This window comes from Rousettus aegyptiacus, unplaced genomic scaffold, assembly GCF_014176215.1.
Source record: "Rousettus aegyptiacus isolate mRouAeg1 unplaced genomic scaffold, mRouAeg1.p scaffold_m13_p_6, whole genome shotgun sequence".
Taxonomy (NCBI): Eukaryota; Metazoa; Chordata; class Mammalia; order Chiroptera; family Pteropodidae; genus Rousettus; species Rousettus aegyptiacus.
Window position 1 is genome coordinate 102,968,624 of NW_023416309.1, and position 27,905 is coordinate 102,996,528.

A 27,905-nucleotide genomic window follows, 5' to 3' on the forward strand; every position below is an offset into this window, starting at 1 on the left:
TTCCAGGGGCCACTCAATAGTGAGTCTTCAAACCAGAGTTTGTGCAGTGTGGGATCCTTGAGTGACAAAGAAGTAGAGGTAAGATGCCATATCTATTGCAAGATTTTCATATTTCCACACTTTCAGTCTAGGTTAAAAGATAGCATAACTCCAGGGTTGCTGATAGATCCGTTCTGTTTGAGTTGTGTCTTTACAGCTGTGGTGTGGCTCTGATGGATTTTATTATTATAATCATGTATGGGTGATATCTTTCCTTTTTTTTCTTTAAAAAATTTTTTTGCTTAATTGTCATCAATAAAGGGCGTGACTTCAGTTGTAGCTGAATTAGCCTAGGCACCCTTGAATTTTAATGCTCGTCAGTACTTCAGCTGAGTGGGTCAGTATAGCAGTGTAGCCTGGCCAATTTTACAGGACTTGAAGATTTTTATTTTTAGGCAGTTAATCTAGCTGTATGCATATGGAGCCAAGTGTGCAACGATCTGTTTTACACTTTGATAAAACTTTCAGTAAATGAGAGCCAGTGACTGATTATGTAGAGCTTTCCTTTTTGAGAAAAAAGGGATTGGATTTAATCTGTTTATTACAAAGTAGACAACAGGTGTTAGAATGTTTCTGCAAGCCTGCTGTATGCTAGATATTTGTACTACGTTTGTGCTTTATGAAATATTTAAGCTGTGCAGCAACGCTGATTTACAAGCAAGTAAATTGAAGCACTAATATTTTAAGCAGTTTGCCAAAAATTGTATGAATGTTTTGGTTCCAGACCTTCCCATAACCCTACTCTGAGAGCAGGACACTGATTTTGGACTTGTCTGTGCTAGTGAAATTGCCTTATATATTTGATATTTTGTACATACTTTCTAACTTTCATGATGTGAAAAATATGATACAGTGCTAATTGTGATGTATATGGTATTTAACAGACTCCTGAGAAAAAACAGAATGACCAGCGAAACCGGAAGAGAAAAGCTGAACCATATGAAACTAGCCAAGGTAGTAATAATTTCACACTAATAAAAATACTGAATTTTTATGTAAAGTTTTCCAACTCACACTAAATAATTAGTTTGTTATACAGGGATTCCTAACAAAGGAGATTGTGCATCTTGAGGGAATATCAGGCTGTTTATTATAGGCTTGCCATTTGATATACACTTGACAAAACAGTGTCAGTTCTTTGGGGACTGTTGTTTACCCTGTTGTAAGTTAACAATCTCACAGGTTTTTCTTAAAACTAAGCATATATTGTACTATATTGTACAAAAAAGAGTTTCCACTGGAGTTTTAACTATGTCTTGTATTAGATCAGTGATTTGTTAATAATAGGCGACCAGAAATGGTTTTATTTACCTGGTTGTCATTTCCACCTAATCTTTTTCTGTGTCGATTATTTAGTTGAACATTGGCACCCAGTGGAATAAATCTATAAATATAATGATTATAATGCCAAATATCTTTATGTAATTAAAAAAAGAAATTATTTGGTTATTTTTCCCTCTCCCTAAGGAACATCTTTTTTGCATTTTTGCTTTTTAATCTACGAATCATTTTTTATTTTGGGAGGTGGGAAAGAACTTCTACCAAAGTGACATGGTCACAGAAAGTTTTTTGTGAAGTTTGTTTTGAATTCACTGTTGTCTTAGTTGGGGGCATGGATTATAGGTTAATTTTTTTATTCACAGTTATGACATGTTTCGTTAGTGTATTTGTAAAAGAGTAGCAAACCTTAAAGGAAAACAAGCTATGAAAAAGTCCTTCACTACTCATTCAGTCTTTTATTATATGAAGGAAACTGTCTGTGTTCTTAGGTTGTAGGTATTTCAGCTCATTTGTTCAAAAGTAAAACTGACACTTGAATTGCTAACAATGTATACAGTTTTGAATACATAGTGTATTTTAGTGAGTGATGGGGTTACATGTATTATTGGAAAAACTGTACTTACTTTGGTTTCATTTTCAGGAAAAGGCACTCCTAGGGGACATAAAATTAGTGATTACTTTGAGGTAAGTTAAATTTTGGGGAAAAATCTGTAGTGATTTTTTAAAAAACCTAAATTCTTATGTTCGTTTAAGGCTTTAGAAAGCAATATTTTGCCTTTACTGTGCTTTCCTTCCCTTCCTTCCCATCTTCATCAGTCTAATGCCACCCTATTTGTCTGTAAGAGGAAACTGCTGTTGACTTTCTGAATTTAAATTTGTTTATGACGTGTCTGTTCTGTGATGATATAAAAATTCACAAACGAGGCAATTTTTCTATTGGTCAGACTAGGTTTCGTGTCTTACAAAGATTGAAGTTGAATAACTTGGACTCTTCCTTTGTCCTCTTCCCTTTAGTCCAGTGGAACACATAGTGAACTCACTGACCCCCATCGTTAGTGGTTACTAAAGAAGACACTAACATCCACTGAACCACTGTATTCCTGCTTCATGTATTTGAGACCAGAAGGGAAAACATTCTTTTCTTATGTTTTTCAAAATCATTTCTAGCCATGTTTTCGTTATATCTTGGTGCGTTTCTGCTAGAGCTCCTTCTTAAAAATTTCGTTGAAAAGATAGCAAAATTTAACTTACTTGGCGTTGTCTTTCTAGAATAAGATGTATTCACTTAAAGGGGCCATGCATAATTAATACCTGTTTGTGTATTAATCATTTACTCTCCTTCTCTGAAGCATAGTACTGTTTTGAATTATTCATATCCATTTTTCCCTGTTGGCCAGTTTGCTGGGGGAAGCGGGCCAGGAACCAGCCCTGGCAGAAGTGTTCCACCAGTTGCACGATCCTCACCGCAACATTCCTTATCCAATCCCTTACCGGTAAGCATTCACCTGGAGAAATTTGACACCTGTTCTAGGAGACAAGAAACCCAGGAACACTCAAGCAAAGTTTCTTTTCCATGAGTTACCCAAAGGGAATGAGGCATTAAGGAGAAAAGTATGACATGGTATTACCTATGAATCACTTAGATTCAAGTCTATATATCAGTGAATTAATGTGTTACAAGCGCTAACCCTATTCTCTCAGTATAATAAATTGCCTCTAAGCCTATAGCTCCATGTTATCAAGGAAGTGATTTCCAATCCAAACAATAGGTTTTTATCCTTGCCAAACTTCTGTAGTCCTATAACTAAATTCTTTTCTTAAAAAATTTGCTCAGCTCTGGCATTCGAATTATTTTCAAGTCTTAATCAGTGATATAGTAGAGAAGCTAGTGCTATACCAATTTGAAATAGGTTTGTTTCCTACCTATAAGTGAGATCTGAAGATCCTAAAACCATTATAACTAAGTTAGTGATTCTCAACTGGGGGTAGTCACTTTTGTTCACAACTAAGTGGGGGAGGTACCATTGCTTCTCATGGGCAGAGGCCAGGAATGCTGGTAAATATCCTACAATGCACAGGACAGGCCCACACAACAAAGAATTATCTGTTCCAAAAGGTCACTAGTGCTGAGACTGAGAATCCCTGAGTTAGCTAATGTAGAATTTTGTATTAATTCACTCGAGTGCCTTTGGATAATTTACTGATACTATATAAGACCTCTGTACCCAAGAGCGCATTATGTCCACTGATGCCTCAGGTATTTCTGTGGGATCCTGGGGACGAAGGGTCTCTCTAAGATCAAGAATTCTCATCCTAGGTTTCTGTTTGTTTAGGAAAGTTGTTTTTCTCTGCTTCAGTAGAGTTGGTAAATACTGCTCTTTTCCTAAGTGATTTAATCTTCGTGTTGTCAAGGTATTTTAAAGTGCACTTCTACCCCCACCCCACCCCGCTATCTCATAAAAACATGCATTCATTAGGGGTGATTGCAACTATTAAAGCAGTTATGAAAATATACTCTACTTGAAATTTTTTGCCATTATTTTGTCATCCATGCCAAATTTTAAAATGTTAGAAATATGTGATTTTGTTGGGTTAGGTTACAGTTTGCTAGATAAATGTTTAGAAGGCCTATGTATTTATTTATCTTAAGTTTAAAACCAATTAAAGTTCTAAAAATGTTAAATGAAATTGCAGAATTATATATTTCAGACAAATATGTTTTATAGAATTTTCTTGTCTGTTACTTTTTTTTTTCTCCTGAAATATGTGTTTCCTCGTTTGTTTTTTAGTAGCGTGACCACCCATCAATCATTTGTCAGTTTAGGTCAAGATTTACTTGAAGACAAAAGAGGTGCACTCAGTAATCTGTAGACATTTCTGCCAGCTGTACAAATGGTGGCTGGGCCTCATTGTTATTTTGCAAATCTAAGTATATATTAGGCATTGAAATAAGAACCAAACTGTAACTTTCCTTTTCCATCGCACTGAGAAGCTCTCTATCTTCGCAATTTTGATTCTGTGCCTCATAAGTAGTTCCAATGACTAATTTGTGTATGCCCCTCAGTTTCCTTTTCCCATTCTCTTTCCATGTTACTTGCCTGAAAAAAAACAACTCTGATTAAATCTAATTCTCCACCTTTTCTTTGCCTGTCTCGCAGCGGCTCTGTATGCTTAGAGGAAAACACGTGCTGACCGGTGGCACTTTACAAGCACTAACCTCATGTGCACCCCTAGCTGCCTGCCAATCCTCCTGTATTCCTCTAGTTAGTTCCCTTTCCCAGATGAACATTTGTATGGCGATGTCATATTTTTGTCATTTCCTGCAAGCCTGCAGCAACACTTCCTTCCTCTCCACTATCTCAACTGATGGCTTTGCTTTTTTATTTTACTGAGAAAATAGAAGCAATCAGAAGAAAACTTTCATGTGCTCTTACACCAAATCTACTAAGCTACTTGCATCAGTATCCATGTCAGCCTTTTAGGATGAAAGAATTTGCTTGCCTTCACCGGGCACCAGTCTCTCCGATAATCAGGTCTCAGACTCTTCTTGACATTCTCACTTATATATCTAATGGACAGCTTAAAATGTCCAACAAGCAACTCTTGCTTCCCCTTCATTACCAAAACAGCAATGACAAGACATTCTCCCTTCAGTCTGCCTTGGTGAATGACAGTTTATTCTGTCCAAGTTTTTGAGTTATAATCTCATACCCTATATGTAATCCATCAGTAAATCCTCTTTCTTCTTTAAAATATATTGGAATATGACCACATTCTATTCTTCTGGTTCTCTGCGTTAGCCTCCAAAGTGAGGTCTCCCTGTTTCTGCCCAAGTCTCACCTATTCTCAAGATAGTAGCCAGAGTGATTTCAGTTAAAAAGCTAAGACAGATCCTCTGTCCCCAACTGTCCAGTGGCGAGTCCACATTGCTTTAGACTTGCATGGCCTGGAAGCTCCCACTTGATCTGTGCTCCCCCACCTGCGCACCTGACTGACATCTTCAGCTGTTCTCCCTCTCCTTCATGCCACTGTGGCCATGCTGGCCACCTTGAAGTTCCTCGAATACTGCACAGCACTCTTCTACTTTGGGGCTTTTGCACTTGTGATTTCCTCTTCCGGGAACAGCATGATTAACAATCTCTTTTTCAAGTTATTACTCAAAAATGACTTCATCAGAGAGGTCTCCCCTGGCGAGCTTTAAAATAAGCTGTTCCTATGTCCCTAATTCTGCTTTATTTTAATTCTTAGTTATTACCACCTGACATATATATTTAAATTTTTTTATTGATTCCTATTTATACATCTAGAGGAGTACAAATATAAGTCTAACGCTTAATGAATTTTCACAAACTGGTACCAGCACAAGAAATGAAATATTACCAGCCCCCTGCCTGAAATTCTCCTTAGGCTCCCTTCCAGTTATCAGCCCTCTCCCTGCCATCTAGAATAGCTACTGTCCTCACTTCTATCAGCATACATGAGTTATTTCCGTTTTGTATAAAAGGAATCATGCAGTATATACTCTTGTGTCTGGCTTTCAGTGTTACTTTTGTGAGATTCATCCATATTGTTCTGTGTTAGTATAGTTCATTCATCATTGTTGTTTGGTATAGTTTTAATACATTTACATTTAATAAGTTATATATTTTATTTTTTAACTACACAATCTATTGCCCTTTTTTTCCCACTAGAATGTTAATCCCATGAGCACAGGGGCTTTACTTTGTTTTGTTTATTCCCATTTCCATCTCTCAGAGTACTTATTACAAAGATGCAATTATTTTAACTGTTTCCCCTGTTTAACATGGAATATCTACACAAGATAATATCTTGTTCAATTTTCAATCTCTGACACCCAAAAACAGCGCTTGGCACACAGTGGGTGCTTAAGACTGTTTATTGAAAAGGAAGAGTAAGTGAATAAAAAATTACTTTAGCATTTTTCTCTCTAAATGATTCTTTTGTATTTTTTGGTATATACGAAAAGTACATTAAACACGAGCACTTTAATGCAGGAGTTAGTAAACTACAGCCCACAGCTCTCAAGCTAAGAATGGTGTTTACAGTTTTAAAGAGTTGTAGAGACAAGAATATACGGCAGAGAGGGTATGTGGCCTGAAAAACCAAAAATATTTCTGTCTGGCCTTTCACCAAAAAAGTTTATAGAAAATCATTATAAAGTTAACTCTATATAATCATTACTTAGGCCAAGAAGTAAAATATTTCCAGCTCCCTGGAAACCTGTACGTGCCCTTCCCTAATTACAGCTCCCTCCCTCTACATTAGAAACAACCACTATTCTCATTTTTTGTGATCACCATTTGCTTTTCCTTACAGTTGAACTATTCCTGTATGTATCCCCAAATTTAGTTTTGTCATTAAGTCAGTTTTGTGAATCATGGCATTTAATCACAGTGTTTAAATCTTCTGTATTCTGATTTTTGGCTCTTTGTTCTATCATTTACTATCTAACATGTCTTTCATGATTTGGGGAGTGCCCTGTTTCTTCCTATATTTATATTTTTGCTTGGTATGTTATTGACTTTCTTCATCTCTTGTGATACTCTTTGCTTTAAATATAGTTTATCTGATATTTATTATATCCAAACCATTGTGTGATATAAATACTTCCATTTTTATGCTATCAACTTTATTATGTTTTCAGTGTATCTGACAAATATAGTTGAAGTTTTTCCTTTATTTGGTCTAAAGTCTTTTAGCTTGAACATTTCTCCTATTTATGTTTAATATAATTATTCTATTGGACTTAAATATATAATTTTTTAATGTGTTATTTGCCTTTTCTGTCATTTTTAGATGTTTGTATGTCTGAGCAGTATTCCATTGTGTATATGTACCATCTCTTCTTTATCCATTGATAGACACCCAGGTTACCTCCATATCTTGACTATTGTAAATTGTAATGCTGCAATGAACAGATGCATGCACATGTCCCTTCTAAGCAGTGTTTTGTGTTTCTTTGGATAAATACCCAGAGATGGAATTACTGAGTCCTTCTGTGCCTCTCGTTTTAGCCTTCGTTTTATTTTTCCCTTATTCTTGAAAGATGTTTTTGCAGTGTATGTTTAGATTGGCACTGTTTTTCTTTTATCACCTTCTGGCTCCCACTGTTACTATGGAAAAACAGCTTTCATTTACTTATTTCTTTGAAATTATCTCTCCCCCCCCCCCCCCAGCTGCTTTTGAAATCTTTATTTGTGGTGCTCTGCATTTTCATTATGATGCATCCTTTTATTTCTCTTGCTTCTGATTTGTTGGGCTTCTGGTATCTGTAGGTTGGTATCTTGCACCATTTATGGATAATTTTTAGCTATTATTTCTTCAAACAGTATCTCTGCCCTGTTCCCTTTTTCTTCGTCCTGTGAAATTTCAGTTAACCATGTTAGACCTTCTCGCTTTATCACTATGCCACTTAGTTTCTTTTCTCTGTGTTTTGGTGTCTGTATGCTACATTCCGGATACTTTCTTGCCTTTCAGTTCCCAAATTCTTTGTTTCATTGTATCTGATTTGCTGTCAATGCAATTGAATTCTTAATTTTTGTCATTATATTTCCTTGCAGATATTTTCATGCCTGTACTATTTTTTTTAATCTAGTAAGCATAGTTATTTTATAATCTGTTGTCTGATAATTCTGGTATTTGAAGTTTTTATGACTCTGTTTCTGCTGTCTCTTGTTTTTCCTAGTTGTTGCTTGGGGCTTTATTTCTTTGTGCTTTATTTTTGTTTTACAGTGTGCTGCTCATCATTCTTGAAAAATTATTTGTGAAGTTTCTTTGAGATCTAGCATAAAGATGTGTTCCTCCAGAAGGAATTTTTATTTGCTTCTTCCAAGCGCCTATAGAATCTACCAGTCCAACACTACTTTAAATTAATTTGTGGCTTGCATTTTGTTTGTTTTTCTTATTTTGTTTATTTCAACCACTCAGGCCATATTGATTTGAATTATGTTGACATTCCTCAGGGAAGCCCCACCCCCTTGATGCCAGTGCAGTTTCCTTGCAGCTTCCGGAGAGTAGGGGAAATTTTTCTTCTGGTTTGCATTTATTTACCCTGAGAGTGTGTAGCCCTTTGGAAGCCCAGTGTGAAGTGGGAAAGATTTCCTATTGAACTTAGGTGAGCTTTGGGCCTGTAACTGTTAACTTGGCACTGTGGTGGCTTAGATACAGAAATTGAAGATCTGCTGGTACCCTTAGGGCAAATGTGACTTTGGTGCTTCTTTTACCTATCTTGTGTTCCCGATTTCCTGTAGATTTTGCCCTGGCACATCCCTTCTATTTTATCAACTCTTTGATGCTTTTAATACCTTTTTAAAAAATATTTTGTCCTGTTTTCTAAGGGAAGGATGGTTCAGACATCCCAAGCCTGCTCTATTTCCAGAAATATTTTAAAATCTATCAGTACTTGGCAAATATTTATTAAATACATAACAGAATATTTAATTTGAATATTGAAGCTTTAGAGATTCTCCCAAGTAGTGAGAATATTGTTGTGAATGGGTATCGCAGATGTTCTGGATTCTGAATTTAAATCATTGCGTTTGTTTAGGTAGGAGTGTTAGACTTAAAGATGTGGACTCTACTCATAGATTTTATTTTCAGGATATTTTGGTTAGTTTATTTTCATTTCCTAAAATGAAAATGTTAAATGATATTTCCCGATAAAGACATATGTACCTATTTTGAAAGTCCATCAATTCAGAAGTGGTGAAATAGAAAGCCTTCTTCAATTAAACAGTTCAGTGATCATATATGTGTGCATGTATGTTCACATGATAGATTTCCTTATTTGGGTTGTAATTTAACCAATATCCTATAACCATTTTATTTTCTATAAATAGCACTATAATGAATGTCCTTGTGTATATACGTCTGTTTTTATGTATTTTTTCCTTTTGATAAATTTTCAAAGTGTAATTCTCAAAGAATGTGCTCACTTTAAAATGTCATTACATAATTGCTGGCTAGTTATAGCAGTTTGAGAGTATCAGTTTCTACATACCCTTCTAATACTGAATTTTATCATTGTAATCTTTGCCAGTAGGAAAAATGCCTTATTTTAACTTGCATTTCTTTATTATTGATTTAAACATTTTTTTCATATTTTTAATGATCTTTGGATTTCTCTTTTAATGTTTGCCCAGGTCCTTTGCCTATTTATTTATCGAAGTATTCTTTTTTCTTACTGGTGGGTAGGAATACATTATTTATTAAGATGGTTAACTCATCATTTATATTGTAAATATTTTTGCCTGTTGTAATTTTGTCTTTTAACTTTATGTTGCTTTTCACCATTCAAAAGTCAAAAATTTGAAGTAGTCAAACTTACCAATGTTTTCCCTTTATTACTCACTGGTTTTGTGTTATTCTTAGATGTTCTTATATGGTTTATATTTTTAATGTCATGTTTAAAATGTCCATCACTAGAAAGTCATAAAAGCATTTGTTTATATTTTCTTATAATTTTTATATAAATTCTCACTAATTTGACTTTAATCACAAATTATACATCCATATTATATGGTCTCTTTCTGAATTTTCTGTGCCACTGATCAGTCAGCTCCTGGACCAGTATTATCCTGATTTAGTTAATTTTACTTTGTATGTTTTAATAGCTAGTCAAAGCTCCCTGATAGTCTTTATAAAAAATTATTTGGCTAATTTTGATTATGTTTCCAAGTGAACCTCAGAATTCATTTGTGAAGTTTCACAAAAACAACCCACTTAGGAGAGAGCAAGAGGGAACCTAGATGATCATTTACCACCATAGCACTCTCTTGCAAAACAAGGAATAAATAAATAAATAAACAAAAAGTCCTGAGCAGTAGCTTTTAGAGAAGTTTGACATCTATAAAGTTTGAATCTAAGAGCATGGTATCACCATTCAATTTAGGTCATCTTTTATATCTGTCAGTGAAGCTGTAGTGTTTTAAATATGTAATCTGAATATATCTTAAATTTACTTTGGAGTATTTTACAGAATTTTTTTTTTTTTTAATTTTGAATCTGCTTTTTCTTCCATTACATGTTCTGATTATAATCAGTCATTGTTGGTATATGGGGAAGCTATTAATTTTTATATATTTGTATTTGGCCGTCATCCTAAAATCTAATTTTTTTTAATTGATTTGCTTGGTTTCCTTTGTGAATAGTTATATCATCCAAAAATGACACTTTTTAGTCTTTACCTTTTTCCAGTGTTTATATCTCAGTTTTTCCTTATCACTTTGACCAAAACTTCTATAAAAATGTTGAATGATTGTGATGTTAATGTATTAACCCCTGTGTCATTCCTGTCTTTAATGAAAGTGTCTTTAGTCTAGCACCATTAATTTATATTAATTTCTGAAAAAATACTCTTTATATTAAAGATATTTGTTATAACATATACGTTCAGTTTTTTGTTTTGTTTTGTTTGTTTGTTTGTTTTTAAGAGTTGCTCGATAATGTGCAAATCTTTTTTGGCATCTAAAGGGAATAATCTTGACCCCCCCCCCCCACACACACACGTTAATATAATGAATTACAATAGATTTGCTGATAATGAACCATCCTTACATTTCTGGAATATGTCATACATAATTGTGGTATGTTATTCTTTTAGTGTACTATGGAACTTGTTTTGCTTGTATTTATTTTAGCTTTTTGCATCTTAGTATGATGAGACTACAATGGAGAGTATAAAGTGGGGAACAAAAGTCTTAATCTTCTTTTACCTACAGGATTGAAATAACATTTTCTTTGTAGGAATGAGAGTATTGTAAAGTTGATTTGTTGAACCCTACAAAGTAACCTGAAAATTCAGTTATGTAAATATAGAACCATTAAAATATAATTTTGCATAATTTGAGTTAGATATTAACTTGAGTTCATAGATGGGTTATAATCCAGTGGTGATGTTACTGTGCTCTCCATAGTTGTTTTCAGAGGAGGTTTTTTCTTTTTAAAGTCATTATATTCAATAACGGTGTTCTAATCTGTTGCATATTTTGAGGATACCAGATTTTCTTTCTCACATAATTTGTGTATGTGTTTTTTTTAATGTTTTCCAGCGGCGAGTAGAACAACCCCTCTATGGTTTAGATGGCAGCACTGCAAAAGAGGTATCGGAGGAGCAGTCTGCTCTGCCAACCCTGATGTCAGTGATGCTGGCAAAACCTCGGCTTGACACAGAGCAGCTGGCACAGAGGGGAGCTGGCCTCTGCTTCACTTTTGTTTCAGTGAGTACCAAGGCTAAACTTATGTAGCTCCTTGCCACCCTGAGCTCCTTGATGAAGTTCGAATAATTATTTTGGTAGAGAGATGATGACATGTCTAACTCTGTCACTTCGAAAGGCGTGTGCTTTTTCTCAGTCCTTCTTGGTTCAAAGGGCTGAGAGAAACTGCTTTGTCAATGTCTGAGTACACCATGAGAAGGAAAATGTAATCTTAGGTTGATAAAGAAGTAGAGAAAATACACATCAAATTCCATTACAACAAAATAACTCGTATAATTAAAAACAAAATCCAGACTCCAGCCATCACGTATTTAAAGCAGTATTCAAGTCAGTAAAATTTTAGCATGTAGACGAGCATTCCATAGCACACTTACTGGTCATTCCGCCCCCTCCCCCCCCAACCCCCCCCATCTGGACAACCTACACGTTTGGCTTCTCTCACCTCTTCAGAGTGTTGGTATGGTTCTTTTTCCCAGGAATTTTGGCTGTTTGCTCCTTTCAGCTTGCTTCTTTCTCCCTTCTCGAGGAGTAAAAACTTCAGTATTATGAAAGTTTGACCCCGTTTTTATTTGCCAAATTATAATGCGGTTTGACTCAAAAGTTTCTGCTCTTGGTTTTCTGTTCCCTATTCAAGTACCTGCTTGTGGCCAAGGATGGTATAAAGCAAGAGAAAGCCCCGTTGCTCTATTCTTTCATTTTTAAGGGCATCTTTCAGAGCTAAAGTCACTGTTGATTTAAATTTCTTCTTACTGTTTCATTTTCTCTGCTTATAATCTAAGTTTCTTCCTTATTGGCTCTATGTATTCTGAATCATTAATACATATATGCAATTGTATTCAAAAAGGCTGGGAAAGCAGTGGGTATCTTAAGGAAAGGAAATAAAAACAAAATAATTAGATAGGGAATCATTGTGCATTATTTGGAATACTTCCATATAGTTATTGCTTTCCCTCAAGAAATAGATGATAGAACTTTCAAAGAATTTACAGAATTTTGTAATCATCAAAGAAATGGAGAAACATCTTGTGTGAAAATAGCATAATTTTATTCCTGGGTGACTAAGGAAACATGGCATAAAAATGGGAGAATTGACCAATATAATATTGTGGGTGGAACTGACAGCAGTATGAACTAGTGTTTAGAGAATGTATCTGTTTCTCTATCTGTGATGTTTGTATAAATTTAATTGGATGTTTTTATTATCTGCTGATATTTGTTAAATCTTCATCTTAGATCTAACTTTCCCAGGTAAAACCTTGGCTAATCAGGGGGTTATTTGTCCGTTTGTTCTTTTATTTCCTTAAAAACTACCTACGTTTCACTTGAGGGGAACTCCTTTTGTTTATTCCACAGGTATTTACTGAATGCCCCCTGTGTAATGGGCATGTAGTTAAATACACAGAATTTCGGTCATAAAGAACTCATTCTCCTAAGTAAGTTTCCCATAGAAGGTAGGGGCGTGCAGGCTTGGGCTGGGTGCACGTGCAGGACGACCACCTTCTCAGTCCTGTCAGCTAGTACACTCAGCCTGTCAGAGGGCTTGCAAATGCTGCCGCCAGATTGTTCTCACGTGGAAGAGAGGTGGCAGAGAGAAGTAAGAAAGTGACGTGTGAAGAAGGAATGTGGGAACAACATGAACACCAAAAGCCTAAATGCTTTGGTACAGTCACATTTCTCATGTTTAACTTCAGCCATAGAGAAATGCAGAATAAAACAAGATAACATTTTTGATGTATTAAATTGGGAAGACTTAATAAGTTTGGTAATTCTAAGTGTATGTGATAGACACACATGCAATTCTATACTGACTTTAAATTGGTACAGTCGTTTGGACAAGTTGGGAATGTATCTTAGTATTAAGTTTATATATCCTTGGATCCAGAAATTCCATTCCCAGAAAACTACAGAGATGTTTATTGTATTGTTTATAATTGCAAAAATCTAGAAGCAGTTTCCCTCCACCAGTGTTTCAAAGGAACTTAGAAGGGTATCTGAGACCTCTACATTGCTGAATCCAGTGATCAGTGCTCAGAACTCATCTAGCATAATTTATCAGCCACAATGACCAATCCCTTCTTCTCCAAGCACAAGCTTTTCTCTATCTAGGCTTCCACTCTCAGTTCCTCCTCATTTCTCAGATCTCTAAACATTGACGTGCCACAGGGCTCAGTCTTCAGACTCCTCAGTCTACCTTTATTCTCCATAGAATCTTGTTTAGTTTCTTTGCTCTAATTTAATCACCCATATGCAGAGGACTTCCAAGTTAATATCTCCAGCCCAGAGCCCTGCCCTAAATTCCATCATCTCTTCATGTCTAGTAAGCATATCAAATGTGACACGTCAAATGTGACAGGTCCCAAAACTGAATTCTTCATTTTGTCCCCCAACTCCAAACCCATTTCTCCCACAGCCTTCCACATCTTAATCATTGTCAACTCTCTTCTTCTAATTGTTTAAAAATCTTGAAGTCATTCTTTTCTCTTTATTTTATACCCCAACTCCAAATCCATCAGCAAATCATATTGATTTTACCTTCAAAATATGTTCAGAATCCTACCTTTTCTAACCCCCTTCACTACTACCACTCATATCTAAACCATTGTCTCCCACTGAGATTATGGCAGTTGGCCTCCAACTGGACTCCGCTTCTACCCTTGTTTATTTTTAATTTGTTCTGAACAAATCAGAATGATCCTATTGAAACATAAGTCCAGTCATGCCACTCCCCTGCTCAAAAGTGCTTGAAATGACACATAAGTCGCTGCATGGTCTTGTTCCCTAATGCTCTGACATCTCTTACTACTTATCTCCTTTCCTCTCCACATGGGCTACCTTGCTTCCTCAAATACTGCCTGGCACGCTCGCCTCGGGGCCCTTGCACTTGCCTTAACATTCTTCCCCCAGATAACCAGCTCCCTCAGTTCTCTCCAGTCTCTAATTAAATTTACCCTATTAGAGAGGCCTACCCTGACTACACTTCTATGCTTGCTTTGTCCTTCTCTTTATTCTTATTACCTGATGACCTACTCTCATTTACTTTTTTGTCTGACAACCCCCTCTTTTATCCCCCCACTGGAATGTAAGTTTCCTCAGATCAGAGATTTTGCTTTGTTCACTTTTGTATCTCCAATGCCAGAAAATAGGATCTACTCTAATAGACACTCACTGTAATTATATGTGGCATGAGTTAATAAAAGCATCTTTTGTATAGGGACTAGTTAAATAATAAAATATGATACATATATACAATGGGATACTATATAGTTGACAAAAGAAGTGAAATATAACTAATAGTGAAAGATCTCTAGATATATATTAATAAAAACAGGTTGTAGAATATTATGAGTTTTGTCCTTTAAATGTTAGTATATTATATAATTTTATATGATTTAACTTACAACCTTCAGTTTTTTAAAATTATAAGCATATAATTTTTTAATTGTAAAAATATTACAAGTACATGACAACAAAAAATTAAAGTATTGAAGAGTAAATTCTTTCTTTGCACCCCTTAGAGAGATAACCACTGTTAAGTTACCATTTTAACTTCAAATAATACATCTCTGATTTAATCAATTTTAAACAAGATCTATTTATTCCCCATTATAAGAAATGAATTTATCATACTCATATCACCCAGCTTCCTTCTTCATCTTTGCATTCTTTAGTTATTGTTACAAGTATATAATATTTAGTTTTTATTTTAACTGTAATGGAGTCTCTTCTGGTTTTTAAATTATTCTAAAATTTGAAAACACTTAAGGAGCATTTACAATATTATGGTTGTTTCAATATTAGGCATTGCAAAACCTGATATTATTGGGTTTACCGAGAAGAAAACAGTCCCAGTCATTTAATTAGTTTTGATTGAATGAGGCAGTTCAGAGGTACTGGATTTTTTTTTTTTTTTAATGCCAGGTCTATTCTTTCCTTGAAAGCTATATATTTGAACATTATACCAAATGTTCTTAAAAGCTTGATTATTAAAATGTAGATGTAGTTTGCTTTTTTTATGCTGAAGTATTTTAAAGTACATTTCAGAAATCTTTACTACCTATCTCTTAGGTATCTTAACAGGCATTTTCTAAAGTATATTAACATTTTTCCAGATTGCCAAATTAACATTATCACACTTTTACTAGTGTCTATTCTTATGTAAAATAGAACTTTCTTCATAATCTGGGCCTGTTAGGCTACACTGACATATAGTTCTACCAGACATAAAACCTACCAGAAAGGTAGGTTAAGTGCTTGGTTCTTTCCTTGTAATTACCACTTTTAATTTTTTAAATAAAAGTTTAATTTTTAAAGTAAGGAGTAATAGCTGTATCAAATGGTGACAAATAGCTTTCTCTTCTTTGATTATCATTATGGCCTCATGGATGTTCATGGATTTGTATCAGTAAATATAATCCCTCTTTTTGGTGCTTAGTCAGTCACATCTTTATCCTTTCAGAAGTTAATGGACATTTGAGTTGTTGCCACTTTTTGATTATTAGAAAATAATGCTGCCATGAACAATCATGTACAAGGTTCCTTAGAAGCATGTTTTTCTTTGGGGTATATATTGGAGTGGAATTGCTGGGTCATATGGTAACGAATTTTGAGGAACTACCATGCTGTTTTGCAAGGAGGTGCACTGTTTTTACGAACCTAGCAGCAGTATATCAGGTTCTCTACATCCTCCTCATCATTTGTTTAATTGCAGCCGTCCAAGTGGCTGTGATGTGCTACCCCTGTGTTTTTGATTTGCATTTCCTGAATACTAATGATGTGACCGGGGGTGGGGGTGGGGGTTCATTTGTTAATGGCCATTTGTATATCTTCTTTGGAGAAATATCTGTAGAAATCCTTTGCTCATTTTTAAATTGGGTTATTTGTCTTCCTTTTTGTTAAGTTGTAAGATTTCTTTATATATTTTGTATGTTGAATCCTTATCAAATATGTAATTTACAAATTTCTCTTCTGTGGGTTGTTGTTTTACTTTCTTGATGGTGTCCTTTGAACCACAAAAGTTTTTAATTTTGAAAAAGTCCAATTTATCTTTTTCCTTTTGTTGCTTATACTTTTAGTGTTGTAGCTAAGAAGTCTTTACCTAACAAAGTCAAGAAAATCTACTGTATTTTCTTTTAAGTGTCCTTTAGCTCTTATAGTCAGGTCTGTTGTTTGCGCATTTTGTGTTAATTTTTATGTATGGTATGAGGGAGAGGGTCCAGCTCTGTTCTTTGCCTTTTTCATATCCAGTTATCCCAGCACCATTTGTTTGGAAAGACTGTTCTTTCTCCATTGAATTATCTGGGCACTCTTGTCAAAAATCAGATGACTGTAAACGTGTAAAGGGTTTGTTTTTGGACTCTCAGTTCTACTCCATTGATCTGTATGCCTATTATGCCAGTACCATACTTTCTTTATTACTATAGCTTTGTAGTAATTAAGTTTTAAAATCAGAAAGTGTTATTCCTCCAACTTTATTCTTTTCCCAGATTGTTTTGTCTGTGGGATCCCTCGTATTTCCATATGAATTTTAGAATCAGCTTTTTAATTCCTGCAAACAAACCAGCTGGGATTTATAGCAATTATGCTGAACCTTATAGATCAATTTGGGGAGTCTTTCCTTTTTAAAATATTGTCTTCCAGTCTATGAACATGATATACCATTACATTTATTTAGGTCTCTTTAATATTTTTCAATGACATTTACAATCTTTAGTGTACAAATACTGTCCTTTTGTTTGCATTATTTCTAAGTATTCTTTTTGATGCTCTTGCAAATAGGTTATTTTTATTTTCAGATTGCTCATTGCTAGAATATACAGTTGATTTTTCTGTATTGATCTTGTACCCTACAATCTGGTCAAACTTACGTTTTAGTTCTAAAAGTTTTTTGGCAAAACTTTCTGTATACAAAACCATGTTATCTGGGCCTAGAGGTAGTTTTACTTTTTCTTTTCCAGCCTGGATGCGTTTTATTGTTTTCTTTTCAGAGATGGCCTTTTTGGAGTTGAGAAAATTCCCCTCTATTCTGAGTCTGTTGAGTATTTTTATTATGAAAGAATGTTGGGTCCTTTTTCTACATCTGTTGAGATGATCATATGGTATCTTACTGTTCTTGAAATCTAGCCACTATTGATCTTTTTTCTCCATTAATGCTGCATGTCATATGGTAGGCCTTTTTACTCTTAAAACTTATCTCTTTACCTCAGAGAAATTTTATTTTACTGTTTTTGGTTATTTTTTTCTCTTTGTTCTTTTCCTCTAGAAAGCCTATTAGTTTTAGAGTCTCAGTAACTATTCATTTTTCTATTCTTTCATGTTCTTTTTTACTGACTGTTTTATACAGTATTTCCTAATTATGTCTGTGATAGGTTGTATTGTGTTGTTAGGTGCGGTGTTGTTTTTAGAGGGCCTTTTGGGAGTATAATGATAATATATTTCTGAATAGTTGAATGATATTAAATCTTAAACCTTATAAATTTAAAAATGCCTTAGAATACCCAATCATTTGCATGTAAAATTCACAGCATGTGATAATATTGGCAATAACGTGGATTTTTGGACCACTGTGTGTTCAGGGATAACATTTGTGGATTTAGGAGACTACAGTCTTCCCCCTTACCTGCAGGGTGTAAGTCTCAGGAGCACTAGTTGATGCCTGAAACTGCAGGTAGTACCGATACTCTTCTTTCCTGTACGTACATACTTTTTCACTTAGAAGAGGCATTTTATGGCTTCTCTTTGGCATATCCAAATCGGGAGCATCACTATTAGTGCTCTTTGGGAGCATTGTTAGGTAAAACAAAGGTTACTTGAACACAGCACTGGGATACCACGACAGGACAGTCGAGATGGCTACTGAGTGACTAACGGCTGTGTCGTGCATACAGCATGGAGTGATTTACAACCTGAGCAGGACAGAGCTAGACGGCGCAGGATTTCATGACTTTATTCAGAACAGTGCGCAATTTCAAACGTACGAATTGTTTATTTCTGGAGTTTTCCATTTAATATTTTCAGACCATGGTTGACCACACGTAACTGAAACCCTTGATAGGGGCCTACTGTATTCTGGGTAGTCACTAGCATCCCCTGTGCAGTGGCTGCTTCACCAGCCTTTTCCAACATGAGCATATTAAACTACAAATGAAAAAGGCCTATTACTACAGGAATAACTTTTAATTTTCTCTAATTTACATATTTAAAAATTCATTTATAAGCATTTAACACCTTATTTACAGAAACATGGTCCAAGCTGCCATGTCTAGCCCTTGTTTCTCCTTTGTTTTACAGTCATCTTGGCTACATGGCCCTGACTACTTCTGACTTTCCAGTAGAGTTTGTTTTATATAGAGTTAATCATTTCCACTCATACAGATGTTTCTGGAGGAAGATGCAAAACTTTCTTGTGATTGGTGATATACCTTTATTACAGGCTCAACAAAACAGTCCCTCTTCTACAGGATCTGGTAACACAGAGCATTCCTGCAGCTCCCAGAAACAGATCTCCATCCAGCACAGACAGACCCAGGTAGGTCGGTGATCAGGAAACAGGAGGAAAAGATCTACTGAGGAATAAATGCTAACCACATATAAAACCCAAGTCGTCTTGTATGAAGTAGATGAAGGTGGTCGAAAGTTAAAACTTCCAGTTATAACATAAGTCATGAGGACGTAATGTACAGCAGGGTAACTGACTATTGTTAATGATGCTGTGTTAATAAGTGTCTTCTTTTCGTCTTCCCTTTATTTTTCTCAGTTTACCTCATTATATTGTATTATTATATCCAGAACTTGCATTATGAGTAATTAAAGTTTTTTGGAATGTTTCTTTTACTTTCTGGCATGTGGTAGCAGAAATTCTTATACCACAGGTATGGTGATGTGGAAAGAGCACCCATTTGGAGACTTCTAGGCCTTTGGTCAAATTCTGGCTCTGCAACTTACACTATCTTTTTGGGCCTCAGCTTTCTTACGTACAAATCATCCGTAAAATATGGTTGATTCTGATTACCCGAGACAGTGTATACAAAATGATTATTAAGACAGTACTCCCAATAGGCTTCAGTGAATGTTAATTCACTACTTTATGAAAAGAGTTAATATATTCCTTATTTGGCAAGACCTAGCTAAACTTCCTTCCTTAAACAGTCTTCAGAAACTCTTTTTAATGTAGGGAATGTTGTGAACATTGAAAGGTAATATCTGAAAAGGATAGTAGATGTATTCTCCATTTTGTGATGTTGAACTAGTCAAATAGTATACTGGGTTTTCTTGAAGCCTTTTGGCACTGTGCTGCTTTCAAGACAGGATGCTTGACAATCTAGGAGAATTTCTTAAATCTCAAGAGCTGTATAGTCCTCAGGTACAGATTTTAATTTTATTTGGATTACCAGCCTGTGGACAGTTGAACAGACTTAGATAGTTGAGCTTTCAGATAACTTCATCTCTTGTCATTGAGTGTTCTTTGTTTCCACTAGGTGGCGCATTTGTTCTTTGGAGATTTGGGTCATGTCTCTGAAGTCCTTTTCTATCCAAAGTTAGTTTCTAGAGTAGTGTGTTTCTGTATTGTTCGGTGCACAGTAGTTTGAGAATTCATTCATATATTTGATTCCAGCATTAACACGCTTTTGAAGTGCAGGTATAGCAGAATATAAGGCTTAAAGAATGGGATTAGGAAGGCATTTAAATTTCTTGAGTCATGTGATTCTAGGCTATTTGTGTTAGCAGGTGTATTTTTTTTTTAATTTTAGAAAAGTAATGAGAAACATGATGGCATGTAATATTTTGAGATTAATCCTAAATTTACATTCTCTTTGTCTCTATAGTCTGACCTCACAATAGAAAAAATATCTGCACTAGAAAACAGTAAGAATTCTGACTTAGAGAAGAAGGAGGGAAGAATAGATGATTTGTTAAGAGTAAGTATTAAAATATGGTAAGAGATTTTATAACAAGCACTGATTGATATTACATGTATTTAGATTATATGCGTATCATAGAGATAATTACTATAGCCAAATAACAAAGTTAAATAATAAAGACTTGGACATTTTCTTTTAATCTGAGGGAATCTGAGTAGCAACGAGGATTAAACCTAGATTCTAAGCACTTTCAATTGGAAATACTACATTGTAAGTTTTAAATATTTAAATATATGCCAGAAATAATAGATATGTGGACTATCATATTTCATCTGTAACTGTGAGAATAAGTATAAAATGTTTTTCCATTCCAGAGAAGTTATTTTACTATTCTTGAATTTCAAAAACTATTTCATGGCTCTGGTTTTGTATTTTATATCTTTTATAACCTATTCATCAGAAGATTTTTATGCTTACGAGAGAAACTTTAAAAATAGGTAATCTGGAATTTAAAAGCTACCACAAGACAATATACCATTATATTTTTAAAATGTTTTTTAATATGCAATTTGGCATATTGACTGACCAATTTAAAAAATTTTTTTAATGTTTTTTTATAGTTGTAAAAACAATACATACTCAGTATAAAAGATTTAGAGAATACTGAAACTATGGCACCTTTAATTACATTAACAGATAAAACATGGTACATTTTCTTTAGTAAATTTTTTGAGCCATTTGTACCATACATATATATAGATATCATATATATATATGTACACATATGATATCTATATATTTGTACTATACACACACACACACACACACACACACACACACACACACAGTCTTCTCCAGTGATTTAGAAGGGGTAGGTTTGATCCTATTTATACTGATGTGGTTTTTAAACTGTCTCCCTGGGCCAGAGGGTTCTACAGAGGAACCTCCAGGGCTCCGGTGACACAACTGAGTGGGCGTCTGCACCCCTGGTTTTTCAGTTTGTCTAATTATGTAAGACTTCGACTAAAAGGTTCTGTTTAAAAATAAAGATAATAAAAGTCACATTTGTGATTATTTCCCCTCCAAAAAACTTTACCTTCATTTTTATAATTATCAATATATAATACGAAATATTGTATTTGACTCCCTCCTATGTAAAACCTGGAATACAGCACATATCTAAGCTATAAGCCTGATCTTTATGGGTAAAATATGATCTTTTAAAGATAATTTATTATTTAAAATATTTTATATGCAAATAATTCTTATAACTTGGCCTTTATATTCAAAAGAATTAGCATTGTATTGAATCTGTAAACTTGTGATTTGTGAAATTCATAGTTGATCTGTTTTCCAACCAAATGTCTAGACTGATTTTTCCACCCCAGTGATATTTTACTTTTCCTTTTTTATCTTTACTTCATTTTCCTTTAATAACTTGTTCAGTTTTCATTTCACTTTTTGTTCCTTTTCTTGAATATATCATGCTAATCTGGAAAGTCAGTGAAACTTTCGAAATGTTAGTGATCTCAAGGTACTTGTGACTAAAATATGAAAACTACAAAAAAGAAATAATTCTTATATTTACAGGAAATTTTATGACCAAATTTATAATAATTAGCTATGCATGTTTGTTAAACTGGTTTCAGAGCTCATTGGCAATATTTTTTTTAAATCATAGTTTTCTTATTTCATCTCTTGATGACTAGAATACATTTAAGTAATTGTTTTTTCAAGAATGCTGTAACAGCGTTAAATTTTCTATGCCCATGTAGAGCTGAGAATTTCTCTTCCTTTCCCATGTAGTGGAGTACTGTGGACAAAATTTTTGTGTCGTAACCTGTTGGCCTTTTCCTCCTAACACACACACCCCTTTTAATTTCTCTAATATTTAATGTTTCAGAGAAGGCCATGACCAAAGTAACAAACATAGTAATCTGTTTTCCATGATAACTATAGGTTCCTCCCTTCCGCCCCACTCCGACCCCCCAACTTTATTCTTGTATTTCAAAAAATTTTGCCAGGGCACATCTGTATATGAGTCTTTATAGTTTTTTCTGGAAATGTGTGTTTATACTTAATTTTTGTCCTTTTTTATATTTTTTTGTTTTGGCCTCTTTCTTGGTTTCTAGCTTGGACCTTGATCTCTAGTCTTTATTTTTATCATTTTATGTCTCATTTAATATGATTACCCATATCTTCTGAATCTCATTGAACATTTTGCCTTTTATATATTTTTTATGTACTGCAGCTCATGTGAGTTTTGATTCTGTTATTTACATTTTTAATTTACCCACTTTTTTTCCTTATCCAATTCACTTTCTTATTCCATCCTGTATATTCTTTATGGTTTTTGGCTTCTATTTCATAAATACCATGTCCTTTTACATTTTATGAAATACGATAAGCAGTACTTTAAAATGTTCTTTTGATTTCTGTAGGGAGATAATTTTTATAGTTAACAAACATTTTGATGTTCCCTTTATTTATTCAGAAATATTTTCCCTTAGGCCTGTTTTGTTTGTTTGTCTCTTTCTTTTTCTCCATCGTCAAATGAACAGAGCCATGTTCAGACTCGGTAGTACTTCCCCTCCGTCTTTCATTGTTAGCATATATACTTGCTTGGGGTTGCTCTTCTTCCCATTTGTGTTCACTTGGGTGCTAGTTGCATTGCCAAGATTTATTATTAGATGTATTTGGGTTTAAAAACCTCCTAGCCCAGTTCTGGTACTGACAGGTTTTTGTCCAGAGTAGCTCTGCTGGACTGAAAAAAAGGACCATGGGTTCACCTTGTTCTTTTATCACCTGACTCTCTTGAGATTAAGAAGATAGAGTATATGAATAGGTTGAATCCTAACTTAGTGCTCCTTTTGGTTTAAAAAAAAAAAAAAAAGTCTGCTTCATTTTTCACGAAGCAGTATGCTCCCTTTTCTCACCACTACCCCGCTTTTAATGCCTTGTTTTCTGAGGGTTGTAGTCTTTGTTTGGATGTAGAGCAGTACCCAAAGAAACCGATATGCCAAAAAGGAAGACCCAGAAGGACAGCCACCGTTTTTTTCAAGTTGGTTAGAACTTGCGTTTCTGACCTGGAGGGACAGGGAAATGATCACTGGTCTTTCCATCTCCTTGCAAGCAAGTCTGGATTGTTTATTGAGTTTTGCTGTTTTAGTGAGATGTCGGGTAAGGCTGCATCAGGAGCTGCTAGTCAGGTGTTATTTTAAACCTGAATACAAAATAGTATTAGAAACCATAAAAATTTAAGAGTTCTTAAAATTTTAAATAAACCTCCAGAGATTGATTGATTTCATACATTTGATTACAAATTTTAAGGGAACGCTTACCATCCAAAAGTAGATTGAATTTCACATAGACATTACATAATCTTTGGCTTGTAGATTCTTTAATATGAAGTAGTCACATTTACCCAAATGTACTTGCACTTTGCCTTTGATAATGTGGTTCATAGAACTCTGTAAGATGAACTAATAGGAAGAAATTATACTATGAGGAGAGCAGAAATTTGGAGATGGAAGCTGTTGTACTCTGGTCACTTTAAAAATTAAGCTGAAAAGTCTCAATAATTTAGTATGCTGTGATATCTTCCATTTGTGCTTTTCACTTGTTTCAGAAACACTTATTTCATTTGATTGGGAAATACTAGATTTTTTTTTTCATAAATCAAGTTATTATAAAGTAGCATTTATTTGCCAAAAGAGAGTAGAGATCTTTTATTTAACACAAGAATAAATTCAGAGTTGCGAGTCAAAATTGGCCTTGGGTTAGTGGTTCTTTCCTTCTCTGTTATTGTAAGAGGCTTGACTTTTTCAAAGTATTTAGCCTATCCTTCTGGCCACAGCTAAATTAACTGTGTATTTACATTCTGGCATTCTTGAACCAGGACCTTGTATTCAACTTGTTTGTCATTCTGTCTTATGTGGACATGCATGGGTGTGTCTGCCTTCTCTGGTAAGAAACATGTACATTCAAGTCTCTTTTTCTTTGGAAACAAGAATAGAAAAACAAAGAACAATTGCTTATAACTATATGTGTTGTTGTTTTTTTAATTCTGTAATTTTTTTTAGAAAGTGCCTAATCACCCTTGTATGTGTTTTAAACATCTCGTTCATTGCAGAGTTTTCTTTCATTTTATAACAATTTAGGCATATGTGGTGTATTAGATTTAACTGTAACTAGATTTTAGGAGGAGTAAAATATTATCAGTAGAAAAACAAGCTCACTTCTAGTAACAGACTTCATCTTTAATAAATAAATGATGTTTATTAAGAGAGAATAAAGTACCTCTTTTTTAAAAAAGACAGTTACTGTTCTTTGACTCTTAATTTTACTGTTGATTTAACCTCACAAATGATTCTCAGACTCCCTAGAAACTGCTTTTGTATTAATCTGTCTTCCTTGGAGCTAATTAAAATATTGTTTCCCATTGAAGGCCAACTGTGATCTGAGGCGGCAGATTGATGAACAGCAAAAGATGCTAGAGAAATACAAAGAACGATTAAATCGATGTGTGACAATGAGCAAGAAACTCCTTATAGAAAAGGTGAGTGATGAATGGTGGCCTGAACTCTCTATCCCAAGATGCTTAGTGTGTGTCATTGTTGTGGCTCCTTATCTTACGTGACAGAATATTTCAAAGTAGGGCTTTTTAGAAGATTTATGGTTTGACAATTAGAATTCTTTCTTGCGTGGACACTGGACCAAGTATCCAGAGTAATAACTTGGGACATTCTTTCTGGCTGCGTATTGTTTTGAGTGTGTGATGCTGATTGGACAGAGACTGCTTGTCATAGTTGAATTTATTTGAGGTGTTGCTCCCCCAAATCCTTATATTTATCCTATCAATTGAAGTATGTATTCTATTACTATTATAAACATTTAACAGTAGTTACATTTCCATTTTAGAGATGGTATCTGGAGTAATTTATGTATATAATAATGTGATAATTAAATGCTTTGTGCTATAAAATAAGTTGGTATATATATATACTTGAATATGATTAATTGGCTGATGTCTCCTTTATAGTGATTGATTAGTCGCAGCTTGCTTTTAGTAATAGTAACTATTTCTTTAAAAATTTTTTTATTAATGCATCCCCAGTACTTATTTATTTTATATTGAAAGCTTTAAGATGGCAATACTTTTTAATGAAATTATTACAAGCTAGAGATTTGAAACAGACCTGTGGTTACTTGTGCTCAAATCTTTGGAATATTGTTAAAATGGTACGAAACGCTGATAAAAGTGAAGTGGATTATTTTACTGATGTCAAAGATGCTGAGGGACATTTTACCTCATCTTTTAATTCATTAATTTTATAGAAAGAAAACTACTTTTTCCCCCCATTTTTATGACAAATAACAAGGCAGATGTTAATACAGGAAATTTATTGAGTGTTAGGGTACTTCCTAAAGTCAATGTAGATTTAGCCTGTTATACTAAACTTTGAACAGTGTAGTACAACAAATAAACATAATACTGTATCTGAGTTTTCACAGGAAAATGAAATTATTTTCTATTTGTCCTTTTCCGTAAGTCAAAACAAGAAAAGATGGCATGTAGAGATAAGAGCATGCAAGACCGCTTGAGATTGGGCCACTTTACCACTGTGCGACACGGGGCCTCTTTTACGGAACAGTGGACCGATGGTTATGCTTTCCAGAACCTTATCAAGTAAGTTCATTGTGATGATTTAATTGACAATCGAAAAGTTGGTTTGGATTTTTTAAGTTTTCTGAAATTGTAGTCATTAATAATTCTAGTAGCAGTAGTCATCTTTTCATTCAGTTTTAGTCACCGCACATGTAGAGAATGAGGTGAGGTCCTGGGGAAAAAATGACAAGTCATCGGAGGAATAAAAAATTAGTTCTACATTAAAGTTTAAAAGAATCAGAATTGCTAAAGCTAAGGAAGAAAAATCTAGGACTTGACTTGATATTTTTAAAATTGTATAATGGATTTTATGAGAGGGTGGCTTAGTATTTACTCTAAGTCCACGGAAAAAAATGAAATGGGCAAGGACTTGAGGGATTATTCCCTGCGTTAGGTATCAAACAAAATGAAACTCTAGAAGAACCTTATAGAACATGTCACTGAGCCTCTTTAAGGAGACCGTGTTCATTATTTATTTTGATTTGTCAGCTCATTTCTGTCTGATACTGGGGGGTGGCATTGTGAATTTGATCATGGGGATCATTTCCATCCAAGACCAGGGTGGGAAGCATTGTGTGTTTTTAATCACGGGCTCTCAAACTTTAGATCTGCTGAGATCATCATGAGTTGGAGGGTTCCATAGACTACTTTTCCTACCATTTTTTTCTTGCTGAAAGAACTTACTGAGCATTAATTGGAGACTGTGGGACTAGTTTTAAATAGTATTGAAACAAAAATAACATTTATTCCTGAAAGAAAAGTTCAGATGTTGATGTTATTAATAATACTTTATTAAAACTAACCTTTGGATTACACATTAGTCATTGTTTTGTATGTGATACTTTAACCTCCAACTTGGTTTAGGTATATTTTTGCCTCACAAATGTACCTTGAGAATGCGCATTTTGGTATGATGGGAGGCTTTTGAGTCAAATATACTGTACACTGGACAAAAACAAAGCCTTTTGACTCAGGTCAGTGCCAGAAGCTCAGCGGCATCCACTCTGAGCTGTAAACATGGGTGGTGATAGAAGTTCTTTCAAGCCATATTTTGGAGAGTGAGGCGTATCTCTGATGATTGTTAAAAGAGTTTTTCAGACAAGCAGAAAACTCATGAATTAAAATTTCCATTCTGCTGTTAAATTGACGTCTCATCAGTGACTCAGGTCATATCAAAGTCAAGGGAATTGTATTAGATGAATAGTTAGTTGTTTGCAGTACTCAGATTACGTTAACCTTGCTCATCGTGTTGCCCTTGTAGATATGGCAGCGTAAATTGTATTATGGACGTATAACTTGGAGTACTTATTTTTCTGGTTGCCATTCTTCCTAGAAAGATATACTGAATCTGGAAAAGATCTAGAAACACAGCTACAGTGTTCAGGAAAGAGGGTAGATTGGATTTAATTTGAAAATAGATTTTAAAAAGTAGATTCTGTCATTCTACAAAAATGAAGATTGGATCAAGAAAAGGAGTTGGCAGGGGAGCACTTTAGAGAAAGAAAAGGGAGTTAGCATCTGACTGTCAGCTCTGATAGGCGATTTAAAGATTTTAGTCTGTTAAAAGGTTAATCCCAGATCTTGGTATATTTTTATATGCCAGGCTTATAAACCTTAATATCTGTTAAGTGGTGGGATACATGAGAGAAAGTGGTTTTCTTATATTGATACTTTAATTGGTTACTAATTTATAAACTTGTTTATTATAGAAACTGGACATTTTACTAGGAAATATTCTAATGGTAATGATGTTAGATGTCTGAAGAGTTAACTCATTTAATGTACCATTCCTTAAGGAATTTTTACTAGTTGCAAGGCTTCATT

The 27,905-nt window shown here is 34.4% G+C and overlaps 1 protein-coding gene across 7 annotated transcripts in view; it reads left to right on the forward strand.

Moving 5' to 3' along the window:
• Positions 1-27,905, forward strand: part of TLK2 (tousled like kinase 2) — an 86,818-nt gene that overhangs the window by 32,470 nt on the left and 26,443 nt on the right. For 5 of the 7 annotated variants that reach the window (XM_016128191.2, XM_016128198.2, XM_036223634.1 and 2 more), the window contains exons 3-11: positions 7-78; positions 924-993; positions 1,961-2,004; positions 2,718-2,813; positions 11,391-11,558; positions 18,985-19,080; positions 20,378-20,470; positions 24,861-24,971; positions 25,966-26,102. In XM_016128191.2, coding sequence (XP_015983677.1) covers positions 7-78; positions 924-993; positions 1,961-2,004; positions 2,718-2,813; positions 11,391-11,558; positions 18,985-19,080; positions 20,378-20,470; positions 24,861-24,971; positions 25,966-26,102 — 887 coding nt within the window. The remainder of the gene's footprint in view (positions 1-6; positions 79-923; positions 994-1,960; positions 2,005-2,717; positions 2,814-11,390; positions 11,559-18,984; positions 19,081-20,377; positions 20,471-24,860; positions 24,972-25,965; positions 26,103-27,905) is intronic. The other 2 variants (XM_016128182.2, XM_036223636.1) reach the window with 1 other exon arrangement.